The 12,207-nt window shown below is 36.0% G+C and overlaps 1 protein-coding gene across 1 annotated transcript in view; it reads left to right on the top strand.

Annotated features, from left to right (window-relative positions):
• Nucleotides 1-12,207, top strand: part of LOC102225079 (neuropilin-1a-like) — an 82,970-nt gene that overhangs the window by 45,576 nt on the left and 25,187 nt on the right. The window contains exons 7-9 of the mRNA XM_023335050.1: nt 9,175-9,330; nt 10,257-10,401; nt 11,805-11,980. Coding sequence (XP_023190818.1) covers nt 9,175-9,330; nt 10,257-10,401; nt 11,805-11,980 — 477 coding nt within the window. The remainder of the gene's footprint in view (nt 1-9,174; nt 9,331-10,256; nt 10,402-11,804; nt 11,981-12,207) is intronic.

Here is a 12,207-nt window from a genome sequence, read left to right as displayed (position 1 = left end):
CAACGGCATTAAAAATGTGGCCATTTTGAATAAAATTATTTTGAAGTGCTGAAATAATGAGGACACAACTAATGAGACGGTAAAGTTGACAAAGAAACTTGGATCAATAACTGGGCCGCTCTGCAAAAGCAATTAATGTTTCAGCAGAAATGTTAGAGGTGTGGACGTTCATTAGTCTCCTGTTCCCGTTTCTAATTTATACTTTATTTAGATAGTTGTGTTAAACTCTAGTGTGCATTCACAGTGGGTGATGACAAAGTCTCGGTTCGGGTTAAAGAAAAGGTTAATTATGGACTCGGTCAGTTCTTAAAATGTGAGGAAAGAGCCGTGAGAAAATATCGACTGCATATGTAGTTCATATGATGTTTTAATTATATTTAATTGGAAATACAACCTGACTTTAACTATGTTTACATTTTATTTTCGCTTGATTTTTACTTTGATTTCTAAAGAGGATTTTTTTAAACATGCTGTTCAAACTCCACAAACTCAACTTTGACCCCAGGACTGTAGCATTCAGTTTGGTAACAGGATCACAACATTTATGCATTTTCCCAAACAATTGCTCCTTTTTTTGCTGTATATATATTTATATCCAAACCCTATTTGCACTCATATGGAAAACATTCTCTTTTTGAATATGCATCAGGATAAATTACACTTACAATCAACCACTTTCTTCTGGGTATTTAAGGTTAGCAATATTTTTATTTGGCAAAATCAAATATTTTGAAATTTTGCTTTTTATTCTGATCTGATCCAAATTTAGCGGAAAGAAAGACATTGAAAATCAGTTTTGGTAAACCCATTGGATCGACTCCAATCTTCTTTGATTTGGATTCACACTGATCCTGTTTGGTTCGCTTTAGAACTCCAGTTCATTTTACTGGAAAGTTCAGTTCGTTTGTTGACGTTTGAATCTGTGATCGAACTCTGATGAGAACCAAAGAAGCAAACTTGAATGCATATGTGAACGCCAAGTGAATCCGACACCACTCCAAAAGTAGGAAGAGCAGGGCATTCTGGGAAAATGTAACCAAAACAAACACGCTAGCCTAGTGCTAGCAGGAGAAATGACTTGTGGATTTTTATTAAAGACAAAAGAGAAATTGTACAACCGCTAAGATCTGACGCCGTTCCATTTCTGTTTATATTTTGTGAAGAAGGAAGCTGCACTCAGTGTCTTCAGAGGTTTTTATGTTGTTTCTTTCAGTGGTTCTTGGTGCAGTGCCCCCACAGGCGAGGAGGGGAACAGGTTTTTTAATTAATTTAGTTCTTTTGACTCAGTGCAGAGTGAAAGAGAACCGCAGCAGCTGAAATTGTAACAAATGTTGCAGTTTTGGTCCCGAATCGAGCCGAGTCCACCGGACTGTCAGGTGTTGCTACTGGCAGAAACTACAACAAAGATGACAGGAAATGGTCTTCTTCGTGGTTAGTTTTTGGTGTTTTCAGACAGTTAGCCTCTCACAGCATCACAGTTCATTAAAAGTTGAGTCCTTAGCTACAACTACAGTTTCTCTAAATGCATACATATCTGCTCCCAGATGTAAATAAGACACCAACGTCTCCTCTGATTTGCTGATTATGAATATATCTGATATTTATATCACGTGAACAAACTTATTCAGGTGTGATTTTAATTTAATTTCTTATTTAATGGAAACATTGCAATTTCAACATTAGCAGAATATCAACAAAAATTTGTGCACATTTGTGAAGGAAATGCAGCGTCTGCCATATTTCTGCGACAGAACTGAAATAAAACAAGTTTAATGATTATTTTCTGACTGTATCCAAAGTTTGAGAGAGGAGGTAAGACTCTCGGTAAACAGCAAAATGTTTTTCTGCCCTCCAGCTTCAAATTCAGTTCATCTGGTCACAAGATCTACAAACCTATTGTTTAAAAAATGAAATCACGTCCTGATTGCTGCATGAAATCATCTCTGTTTATCTCTGCTGTTCATGAAAGCCTCTTTCTGGCAGCTTCTCCTTAAGAAACAGCGGCGCGGCTACATCTGGCCGTGTGATTTATGTCCCTCTGAACCGGGCCTGTTGCTCTGCCTCATTGAGCCTCCAGAGTAATGACTGGAGGTTTTTTCATGAAGAGGATTTTCCATTTTATTTGATTAAGTGTGCTGCGATCCAGCTCCACACCGCGTCTCTCCGCCTGTGGCTTTGGATTCGTCTTATTTAAGATGAAAATTATGACTTGGTTAATTCCTGCATGCCTGTCCCCTCCACTGCAGGCAGCTCTATTAATTATTTACAGCCATGTATATTTTATCGATACTATTTTCAGGTTACTGCTGGGTGAAGCGTCCCGCTGGCCGTCTGCTTGGAGGCAGACAGTCGGCTCATTATCTGGCTTTATTGTGACTCTGTAATCATATTTCTCACAGCAGTGACTCATTTCAACTGCATGCTGGAAATTTGCAATAAAATTATGAGCTCTTATGTTTAGACATTAAAAATCAGAGAAGCTTTGGTTCAGTTCAACAGTTACAGTTAACTAAAACTAGTGAAAACTGAAAATTAGAGAACACTTTTACTGAAATACATAAAATATTAGTTAATGTGGGAAAATTACAACACTACAAAAACACAAAATCTTACCCAGTATTTTTAGTCCAGTTTCTGCTGCAAATATCTTAGTACATTTGAGTTTAAAAAACCTACCTTATAAGCAACTTTTCAGCAAGATATAGGAGCTTGTTTTAAACCAATAACTCCATAATTTTGATGAAAAGCTTCTACTTCTACAGGCAGATTGTTTTCTTATAACATGGAAAAATATCTTGTTATAAGTGAAATTATCTGCCAATGAAACAAGCACTTTTTCAGCAACATTAAGAACTTTAGCTTGTATTTCTCTCTGAAAAGTTACTTGCAAGTTAGTTTTGTCTTATTTCAAGTGTACTAAGATATTTGCACTGGAAATTAGACCAAAAATACTTGGAATGATTTTGTGTTTTTGCAGTGAACTTATAAAATTAACTAAAACACACAAATTATGTGTGTTTTATAAAATATTATAAAATTAATATTATATCCATAACAAATTATACGTAGATATAATATTATTAGTTTTTGAATCTGTTAATTAGTTTACGTCGGTTTTCGGCAAATTACGGCGCTCCATATGTCTCAAAATGCGACAGTAAAAGTTGGTACAGAGTCAGTTGTTGTTCAACAATAATTGATTCTTCTGTCGAGTATTTATTATCCAATCGATGTAAACATAATCGCAATACAATACCTAAACATTAACCAACGTATGAAAAAACTACTAATAAAAACTAAAACTGAACAATATTTAACCAATAATACTAGATGAAATGTTGCAATAACAAATTTTCCTGCACGATAAATTGTCCCAGAAGTTATTACGATAAATGATAATATTGTTGTTTTGAGAGCATTTTCAATTAGTATAATGGTAATAATAATGCATGAACACATTAAATTGTAATGAACAGTTAACACTGGAACTGGAAGATATTTTAAATAATCAAAATAAACCAAACAACAGAAACAATAAATAAAGTCAATTATAAAGTCTCTGAAAATAAAATTGGACTAGTTGATAGTGTTTTTTGAGCAGCGATGTGGAACCAGGAAATGCTTCCTTCCTTAAGTTTCAGGTATTTATAGAGACGTCTCTCGTTTGACTTCAGGATTACACTGACGCCATCAGGAAGCGCTGGGTTGTTTACATCTGGAGAACGCATTAGGCTTTGTCTGCCTGAGGTGCATTGTCAACGTCGGGGCTCTGGGAAACAATACGGATGAAGTTCCTGCAGAGAACTTTAAGAGTTGCCCGACCCGGAGCAGATTTCTCCATGTTTACTTATGAACCTGGAAAATATCAGGAGAAACTTGTTAAAACAGGTTGATCACACTAAAGGACACCATGAAAACCTCATGGTTCACAAGATAAATGGGATCATCTTGCAATTATTCAATATTCCTGAATATTTAACATTGTTTAGCAATAACTTTAAAATTTTTAAATTTTGATTCAGTTTAATTAATCAAGTATAATGTAATGTAAAGATCGTTGGACCAAGCACAGAACCTTGTGGAACTCCAGTAAACCGTTTATTTTTTCAGATTCACGATGCATTTGAAGCATGAGGTTCATCAAGGAAAACACTTCCTGAAACAAAACAGTTCTGGTTAAGTTGCTCTCCATTTTGGATGAAAAACCAAAGAGTCTGTACGCAATTCTGCTTGATTCTCATCTCTCTTCACTTTTCCATCTTGGATTTCTCCCATTCAGTTTGATTACTTCAGTTGAATTAAAACAAAAGGATGAGTTGGGATCAAAAATGTTGATTTTCTGTGTTAGAATTGTAGTCTGTAATCTGGTTGTAGTTTCAGCAATGGCAGCTGAGGCAGTGTACAAAGCTGTTCATTACAAACACCACGGCCAAACGTTAGCGATTGAGTGAAATCAGATTTAAAACTTCAACAGGAAGCAATCATTTATCAATAGCCAACCGTCCAAACCCGCTACACGAAGCAAATAGAACGGGGGCTGATTTTTACCAAACTACCATTGACATAAAATGGCCGACTATTGTTGTTTTTTTTGGACTGATAGTTTTTTTTGTTCTTCTTTTGGAGAGTTATTTTTGTGTACCAATTTTCAAATGTCTAGGCTACATTACAATATTTGAGATAGGCCAGTGGAACCTTTTCAGGTCCATTTAAATAAATACATTTCACTAATAATTGAGGTGTGTGCATCATTTGTTTTGTTTTCAGATATGTTTAGGCCTCCAAAATGCTTCTTTACTTCGGAGAAGATTAATGAGAAATACTATCATTACTAATTTCCGAAAATAACTGGTGAAGTCCAATTTGTGGTGTAACTGAATACAAGCACAGAGAAACTCAGCGAGTGCTGAACCCCCAGATAAGAATGGTGTAATTAAGGGTTTTATTTTTGTTATAGCTAAGTCCCATTTGGAAGGTTGTGGCATCATTAAAGTTTAATCCTAATTTGCCAAATTTAAACGAGTTATGTTCCCGTCTTGTAGTTTGTTTTCCTTCATTAAAAAGTTCCAAGTGAGAGTATTTCTCTGTTATAAATAGTTGGCAGTGCCAGTCGCTGAGCAATTAGGAGATGGAAGGCCAATTACCTTCAGCCAGTTGATGGAGAAAGTGTGGAAAATGGAACAATGAGCCAAAGGATAACTGTAAACACTGAGAGTTTTCCTGTTTCAAAAGGAAAACCCAGTCAGTCTGCGCTGTTACTTTAATCTCTGGAGGCTGGACCTCATACGTTAGCCTCTTTTTGCTGTATTTGAACTTAATCATCAACTCATTTTCCATTTAAATATTGGATAATATGAATGTTTTCATCTATAATTACGTCAAGTTTTCCTGACTTTTTGTGTGTTACGTATTTAAATGTGAAACTGACTGTATGACCTACTTCCTCCTTCAATTTGCGGCTGTTTAAACACTCATTCAGTTGAATTGTTTAATTAGTTTAGAAGTGGATTTGAGTTGAAGATGCTCTAACATTGCTGTGTAGCTTCCCCTACTGGACTAAATCTGTTGTGAAAACCTTTAACTGAAATTGTTGTTCATGATTTGTTTGAGCCACGGTTTATTGATGTTGCCAAACATCAGGAAGAAAGTGTCAGCAAATATAACAGTAAATATCTGTCATTTCCTTTTCCATGTAGATTTAACATCAAACTTCCAGCTTGACTTTAAAAAAAAACAAACATCAAATGGTGAGAGAAAATACAAATACTAACTTAAAGTAACTGGTAAATTATTGTAAATGGTCAAGTTAACAATTTCTAGCAATATCTGCTAGCTCCAATGTAGCTAGTCATGCTGGCTACTTAGATATGGTTGCTATGACTATGTAGCTAGCATTTCCATAACTATGGGTACTAGCTACTATGTAGTGACCAGCTCCTATGTAGCTATGTCTGTGTATCTAGACTTCCTAGCTACATAGGAGCTAGCATAACTAAAGCCGACTTCAGGTGGCATTATAATAATTGCAATAATTTCAATTACAATGATATCCAACAGTTGGTCAAAACAATGATTTCTGGTCAGTAGTCAGACAGCTGATGGCTTAAAGACATATTTGCTGTATTACCAGCACCAAAATTTGATTTGATTGTGGCCTTTTGCCATAATGCAGACCAAAAAACAAACTAGTTCACCTACAAACCTCGGCCTCATTTTGGTGGAAGTGAACTCTGGTGTGGTTCGAATTCATATGAACGACAAGCAGATCAGAGTCCGCTCCAAAAGCAGGAAGTGGACTACAGCACAGGGCATTCTGGGTGAATACAACCAAAACAAACAGGCTAACTAGCGCTAGCGGGAGAAACGGCTCATGGTTTTTACTAAAGACAAAAGAGAAATCCTACAACCGATAAAATCTGACGCTACTCCATTTTTGTTTACATTTTGTGAAGATAGAAGTTGTGCTCTGCCTCTTCTTTTGAGATTTATATGTAATTTCCTTCAGTGGTTCTTGGTGCAGCGCCCCCAGAGGCAAGGAGGGGAACAGGTTTCACAAAGGGTTTTGTTTGTTTGACACAGTGCCGTGAAAATGTAGCAAAAATATTGCAGTTTTTGTCCCCAATCGAACCAAATCTTCCAGACTATGTAGTAAAAATTATGTCTTGATTTTACTTCTCTTTGAAGGCGACGCTGAGTTACAAATAAACATGATTTAACTTAAAAGGCATCGTTTTTTAGTCTTTAATGAGCAACGCGGAAATTTTTCCTACATGCGACCTTTTCATATGGGCTCAGTGCAAACAAGTGTTGCATCTCGTGGGAATTTAGATGAGTACAGACGTGGGAGCGGCGGAGAGCGATCCCACGCAACATGATTTCCCAGGGGTCTCCCTGTCAATCATGGATCCCGCAGAGACCTGTGGCGTGCCATTTCCTGCTCCTTTCCTGAAAAAGCTTCGGCAGGAGCAGTCAGCACCCACCCTGTGGGGCCTTCCCATGTAGAGCAGCTTCTCTTCGGTCGTATAATTACACGCTGCATGCGGCGGTCGTCCCACACGCTGAAGCAGAGCGCCTATTCTGGCCTCATAATGCTCAAACTCAACAAACAGGATTGTAATGGAAGTCGAACTGAGAGTAGCATCATAGATTCCATGGTTGATTCAAAGGGAAATCCTGTGATGCAGAACAACTTTAAACCATTTTCAATTTAGATAGCCCCTACTAATTGTTAAAGGTGACCTCTTATGCTTCCTTGAACAAGTTGGGATAGGTTTATGAGCGATACATGTTCTTTACGTTTGAGATTTTAGTCTGCTCAGTTCCGAGTTTCTAGCTGTTTTTGGGCATCTTGCTGTTTTAAATCTCAATAAGCCGCTGCTGGCCAGGTCCCCCAAACTCAACATTTGGGACTCACATATGAAAATGGCTGCAAAAAGATGCACAATTATACAGCCATACGTCTTTGAAAAGCAGAAGTGGAGCCTGCTGCACAAACAACAAGAATGCCGCAAGTGGTTTCTGGATGATAAGTTAACTTCAAAACACGGTAAAACCAGCGGCTCAAACATGGTGGAGCTCAGCTGGGGTTGCTAGGTGATGGGGCTGAGGTTGCTAGGTAACGACGCAGTGCCAATGAATATGACTTAATCATTTTCTAGACACCAAAAACATTAACTTATTGCCAAAAACTGGTTGAATGGGTTTTTTTTAAGAGCTTGGGTTGTTTTTATGAGCAGTAGAAAGTAAGTACAAAAACATTCAAGATGTGAATTTTGCATAATATTTCCCCTTTAACAGCATAAAGACTATAAGGCTTTTTGCTATCTCTGCTACTCTTTGATAACAATCAGCTTATTAATCTTTTCACTGTTGCTTTCTGGGTAAAGACGGTTTGAACTTCCTCCTTTTCAGATTAAACAGCACTCACACTCCACACATTTTATTTTATCTACTCTGATCACAGTTTCATGATTATAAAAGAAAAACTGTTTCAAAGGAATGTGATTCTGATACTGGGACTTACAGATAAAGAGACGTGTTTTTTTTTTTTTTTTTTTTGAGTATGTAAGACAGAAAAAAAGATCACAATTTGCTATTAGAAATATAAAAGTAATTAAGTTTGACTGTGTTCGCCTTTAGCTGACTTGCAGTAAAGGAAAATCAAATCAGCTGTAATTGAATTTCTTTTCTATTTTAAGGCTGCCTGAAGAGTCTTGTGATGTCTATCTAGTGACTTTATTTGTGCTTTTTACCCAAACACAGGAGTGTCCAAACTTTTTCCATTAGTGCCAAAAATGTTCACGTTGAGAGCAGTGAATATTTCTTAAAACTCTAAAATATAAACAGGGTCTTGCACAGTTGCTGTTTTAGTGACAGGTAAATATTTATTTGAACTTTTTTGGGATTAAACATTGTTATTAAAGAAAAATACTTTGTCTTGCACTTGAATAATGAAATCTCTTAAGAAAATGTTGTCAAATATTATCAAGTCTTACTTCAAGTACACTTGAAATAAAATAAAAGTAACTTACAAGTAATTTATTAGGAGTTTATTTTAACTCTTTAATATAGACGAAAAATCACTTAATTCATAGATCATTTTAGTTATATCATAAGTTATACCACAGGAAAAACATCTTGTTAAAAGTTAGATAATCTGCCAATGGAATTAGTAATTTTTCAATAATCTACACATAATCACAATGAAACACTTTGACCTTTTGAATTCTGCTCCTACAGATTAACCAAAGTATGAAAAAACTAAAACTATTACTGCATTAGTTAGTTTAATAAAACTAAACCATATGTTGAATTATGGATGAATCTCAGCATAAACAAACCAATCGGTGACGAGGAAAATAAATGGTGCTCCTGGATTGGCTGGTTTGCTAACATCAGCCATTAGCATTAGCACGTCAACTAGCATTGTGACTAAGTATTTTAGCTTCCCAATCTGCATTCTTTTAAAAATATTTTAGATAAGCTCAGTTAAAAAAAACACAAATAAACAGATTTCCGGCAAACAATTTGTAATTACGTTCCAGAAAGAAATCTACAAATAGGCGGAAACGAGGAATGAATCAACTTTATAAAAATAAGAATACATGTATCAGGCTAAACAGAACCTTCCTGGAAGCCATTTTACTGACCTGTTGTTGTTTTCTGTGTCTGCAGGTCGACCTGGGCTTCCTCAGGTACGTCTCCAGCATCGGGACCCAGGGAGCCATTTCAATAGAGACCAAGAAGCATTACTACGTCCGCTCCTACAAAGTGGACCTGAGCACCAACGGAGAGGACTGGATCACAGTGAAGGAGGGCTCGAAACAAAAGGCAAAGATCAACTATTTCACTGTTTTAATTCACTGTCTGGATACGTGTTATTGTCTTTTATATTTACCTTGAAAAGGCTTGTATCTCTCAGGTCTCGTTGTCAGTTTGCTTCCATAAACCCCACATTGTGGATTTTGATGCATTTATTTTGTTTTGCAAAATATCACTCTTACAGATTTGGTGACCTTTTCTTGCAGACCAAATGAAATGACAGAAAGCAACTACAAAACACAAATATTGTTGGTATAAATGCAAATGTCGCAAATCAAAAAATATAAAATATGCCGTTTAAAGAGTGATTAATTTGGACAACAGAGCGTTTTTAGAAAATATTTGTCTTTCTAGAAAAATAAAGTCTGGAAACTGAAATGTTTTTTCAGATAATTTTTCCACTTTTTTTATCCAGGCCTGGAAAATGATTAAAATAAATTACAGACTGTATGGGAAGCTTGTTATTGTGAGTTTAGCCTAAATGTTGTCAGAATATTCTGACAACAATAATAATAACAATTATTATTATTTTTTATATTATTTTGTAGTAATAGTACTGATCTAAAATTAAGTTCTTGAAATATCTTAAATTAATTTTTAAAAATGCAAGTTGGCCTTAAATACTTTTATTAATCTTTGATTTTATCTAAGTCTTCATTTCTTTCTGAGACTTCAGATTACTGCTAATTAGCTGCTAATATCTAGCTTGTACATACGCTAACTAGCTAAATGGCTAGCTAGGTAGCTAACTAGTTTTTATTTTATACTTTATATGTTATCAGCCTGTTAAAATTCCAGCCTTTGAACACTTTATGATAATCAGCTCAATTCAAACTTTTTCTGTCACAATATTTAGTTGGTTTTCTAAGAACTTTTAGCAATAAAGAGTCCATTAACAAAAACAGAAACAATTTTTTTATTCTTCTAATTTCCAGATCTTTCTGGGGAACCACAATCCAACAGACGAAGTCCGTGCCTTCCTCCCCAAACCGACTCTGACCCGATTCGTTCGTATCCGCCCGCTTACCTGGGAGCAAGGCATCTGCATGCGCTTTGAGGTCTACGGCTGCAGAATATCAGGTGTGAGGCAGAACTCCATGTTTATCTGTTAAACCCACTGATTCAGCCTCATTCTGCATGTTTTTCCTCATACACTGACATCTGTGCTTGTTTTGATTTGTTTTTTCACTTCTGACTTTCCCATAAACATATTTTTTGCCGGTTTTTCTGCACATCATGTATCAACCTTATCCAGTTATCATTTGGGGAGCTACACTCCCACTGCTTTCTGTTGATTTTAAATAATTATTACTTCCAAAGAGAGCGAAACCTCCCTAATGAAGGACACAATTATTCATTACAGTAAAGCTGTGCGGGATCATTCTGGCTCATTAATCATCCTCAGACATTATTCCCCATCTCTGATGTGAAACTCTCAGAAGGAGCTCTGTGAAGTTGTTACAGCTGAGTGGAGATCTGGCTGCTCTGGACCGGGCTATGAATACATTTAAGTTATTCTCCACTAGAGAGGACATTTTGTACCCTTAGCTCTGGTTCTGTAGACAAATCAACAATCATAGGGTCTAACTATTTGAATTACCTTGTTGAATTGCTGTTGTAACTCCTATAAGTTTAAATATTACAGAAAATATTTTAAAGTAAGATTATTTCACTGTATTTTGATTATTTGCACAGAGTTATTATGTCATATCCAGCTTAACAGTGTTTGGCATCTGCCAGATAAAAATATTGTACTTTTCCTTACTTCCTTCCTTACAACTTTACATAATTCAGTAAAATAAGAAATAGAAAATTTATTTAATATATTTTTGTAGAAAATATTTTAAAGTAAGATTATTTTATTTCATTTTGAGTTCTTGTGTCAAATCCTTCTTAACAGTATTGGACGTTCCTTAGGATTTATAAGCTTTTCTAAACTATATTTAATTATGTTAATGTATTTATGTAAGTCTTATTAAACACTAACTTGTTTCAAATCTGTATAAAAATTTGCCTGAGGGAGGATTTATTTCCTTACCAACGAGATATTGCATATTTTGAAGTGGCGATAATGAGATTTCAAAAAAGGATTTACAATTTGACACAATCTGAAAATGATAAATTATCCTAAGATCTAATCTATAAATATTCCAATAGGCAATAAGAAAGTAAAACAGATCATGAAAACTATTTCTATGTTTGAGAATGAGCATTAAAAATATAATTTAAGCTAAATAAAGGTTGAACTTTTAATCAAAGTTTTCCCTGACCTCTTTAAGACGTTCTCCACCGATACCACCGATAAACTGACCAACTTAATACCATACATTTTAGAAGAATTGCTTGTTACCTTGTTAAAAGATCATAGTTAGAGTTTGAGGTGACTTCATCAATTTGAATGAATCCATTGTGGAAATTCCTGATCAGTTTTGTGTTTTTGGTTCCTATTTAAATTCCCTGACCTCTGCTTCCTCTGTTTTCAGACTACCCGTGCTCGTCGATGTTAGGCATGGTGTCGGGGCTGATCTCTGACCCTCAAATCAACGCTTCGTCCTTCGCCGACCGGGGCTGGGTGGCCGAGAACGTCCGGTTATTGACGGGCAGGTCGGGATGGACCGGGCAGCAGTCCAAGCAGCCCTTCAAGAACGAGTGGCTACAGGTGAGTCTGCAGCTCAGCCGACTTGGATTACCTGGCAAAACCTCTGAATGGTCTCAATAGATATGATCATATCTCAAGAGATATGAGTATTTGTACAATTTATGAAGTGGATTAAAGGGAATCTATTATGTAAAATTAACTTTTTGTGAGTTTTTTAATACCATTTGGGTCTCAACTGCTTCGAGAAAAAGTCCAAACACTAAGCCAAACTCATCCAGCCATTTTCT

Source organism: Xiphophorus maculatus, chromosome 6, assembly GCF_002775205.1.
Source record: "Xiphophorus maculatus strain JP 163 A chromosome 6, X_maculatus-5.0-male, whole genome shotgun sequence".
NCBI lineage: Eukaryota > Metazoa > Chordata > Actinopteri > Cyprinodontiformes > Poeciliidae > Xiphophorus > Xiphophorus maculatus.
This window is presented reverse-complemented; position numbering and strand designations above follow the sequence as displayed.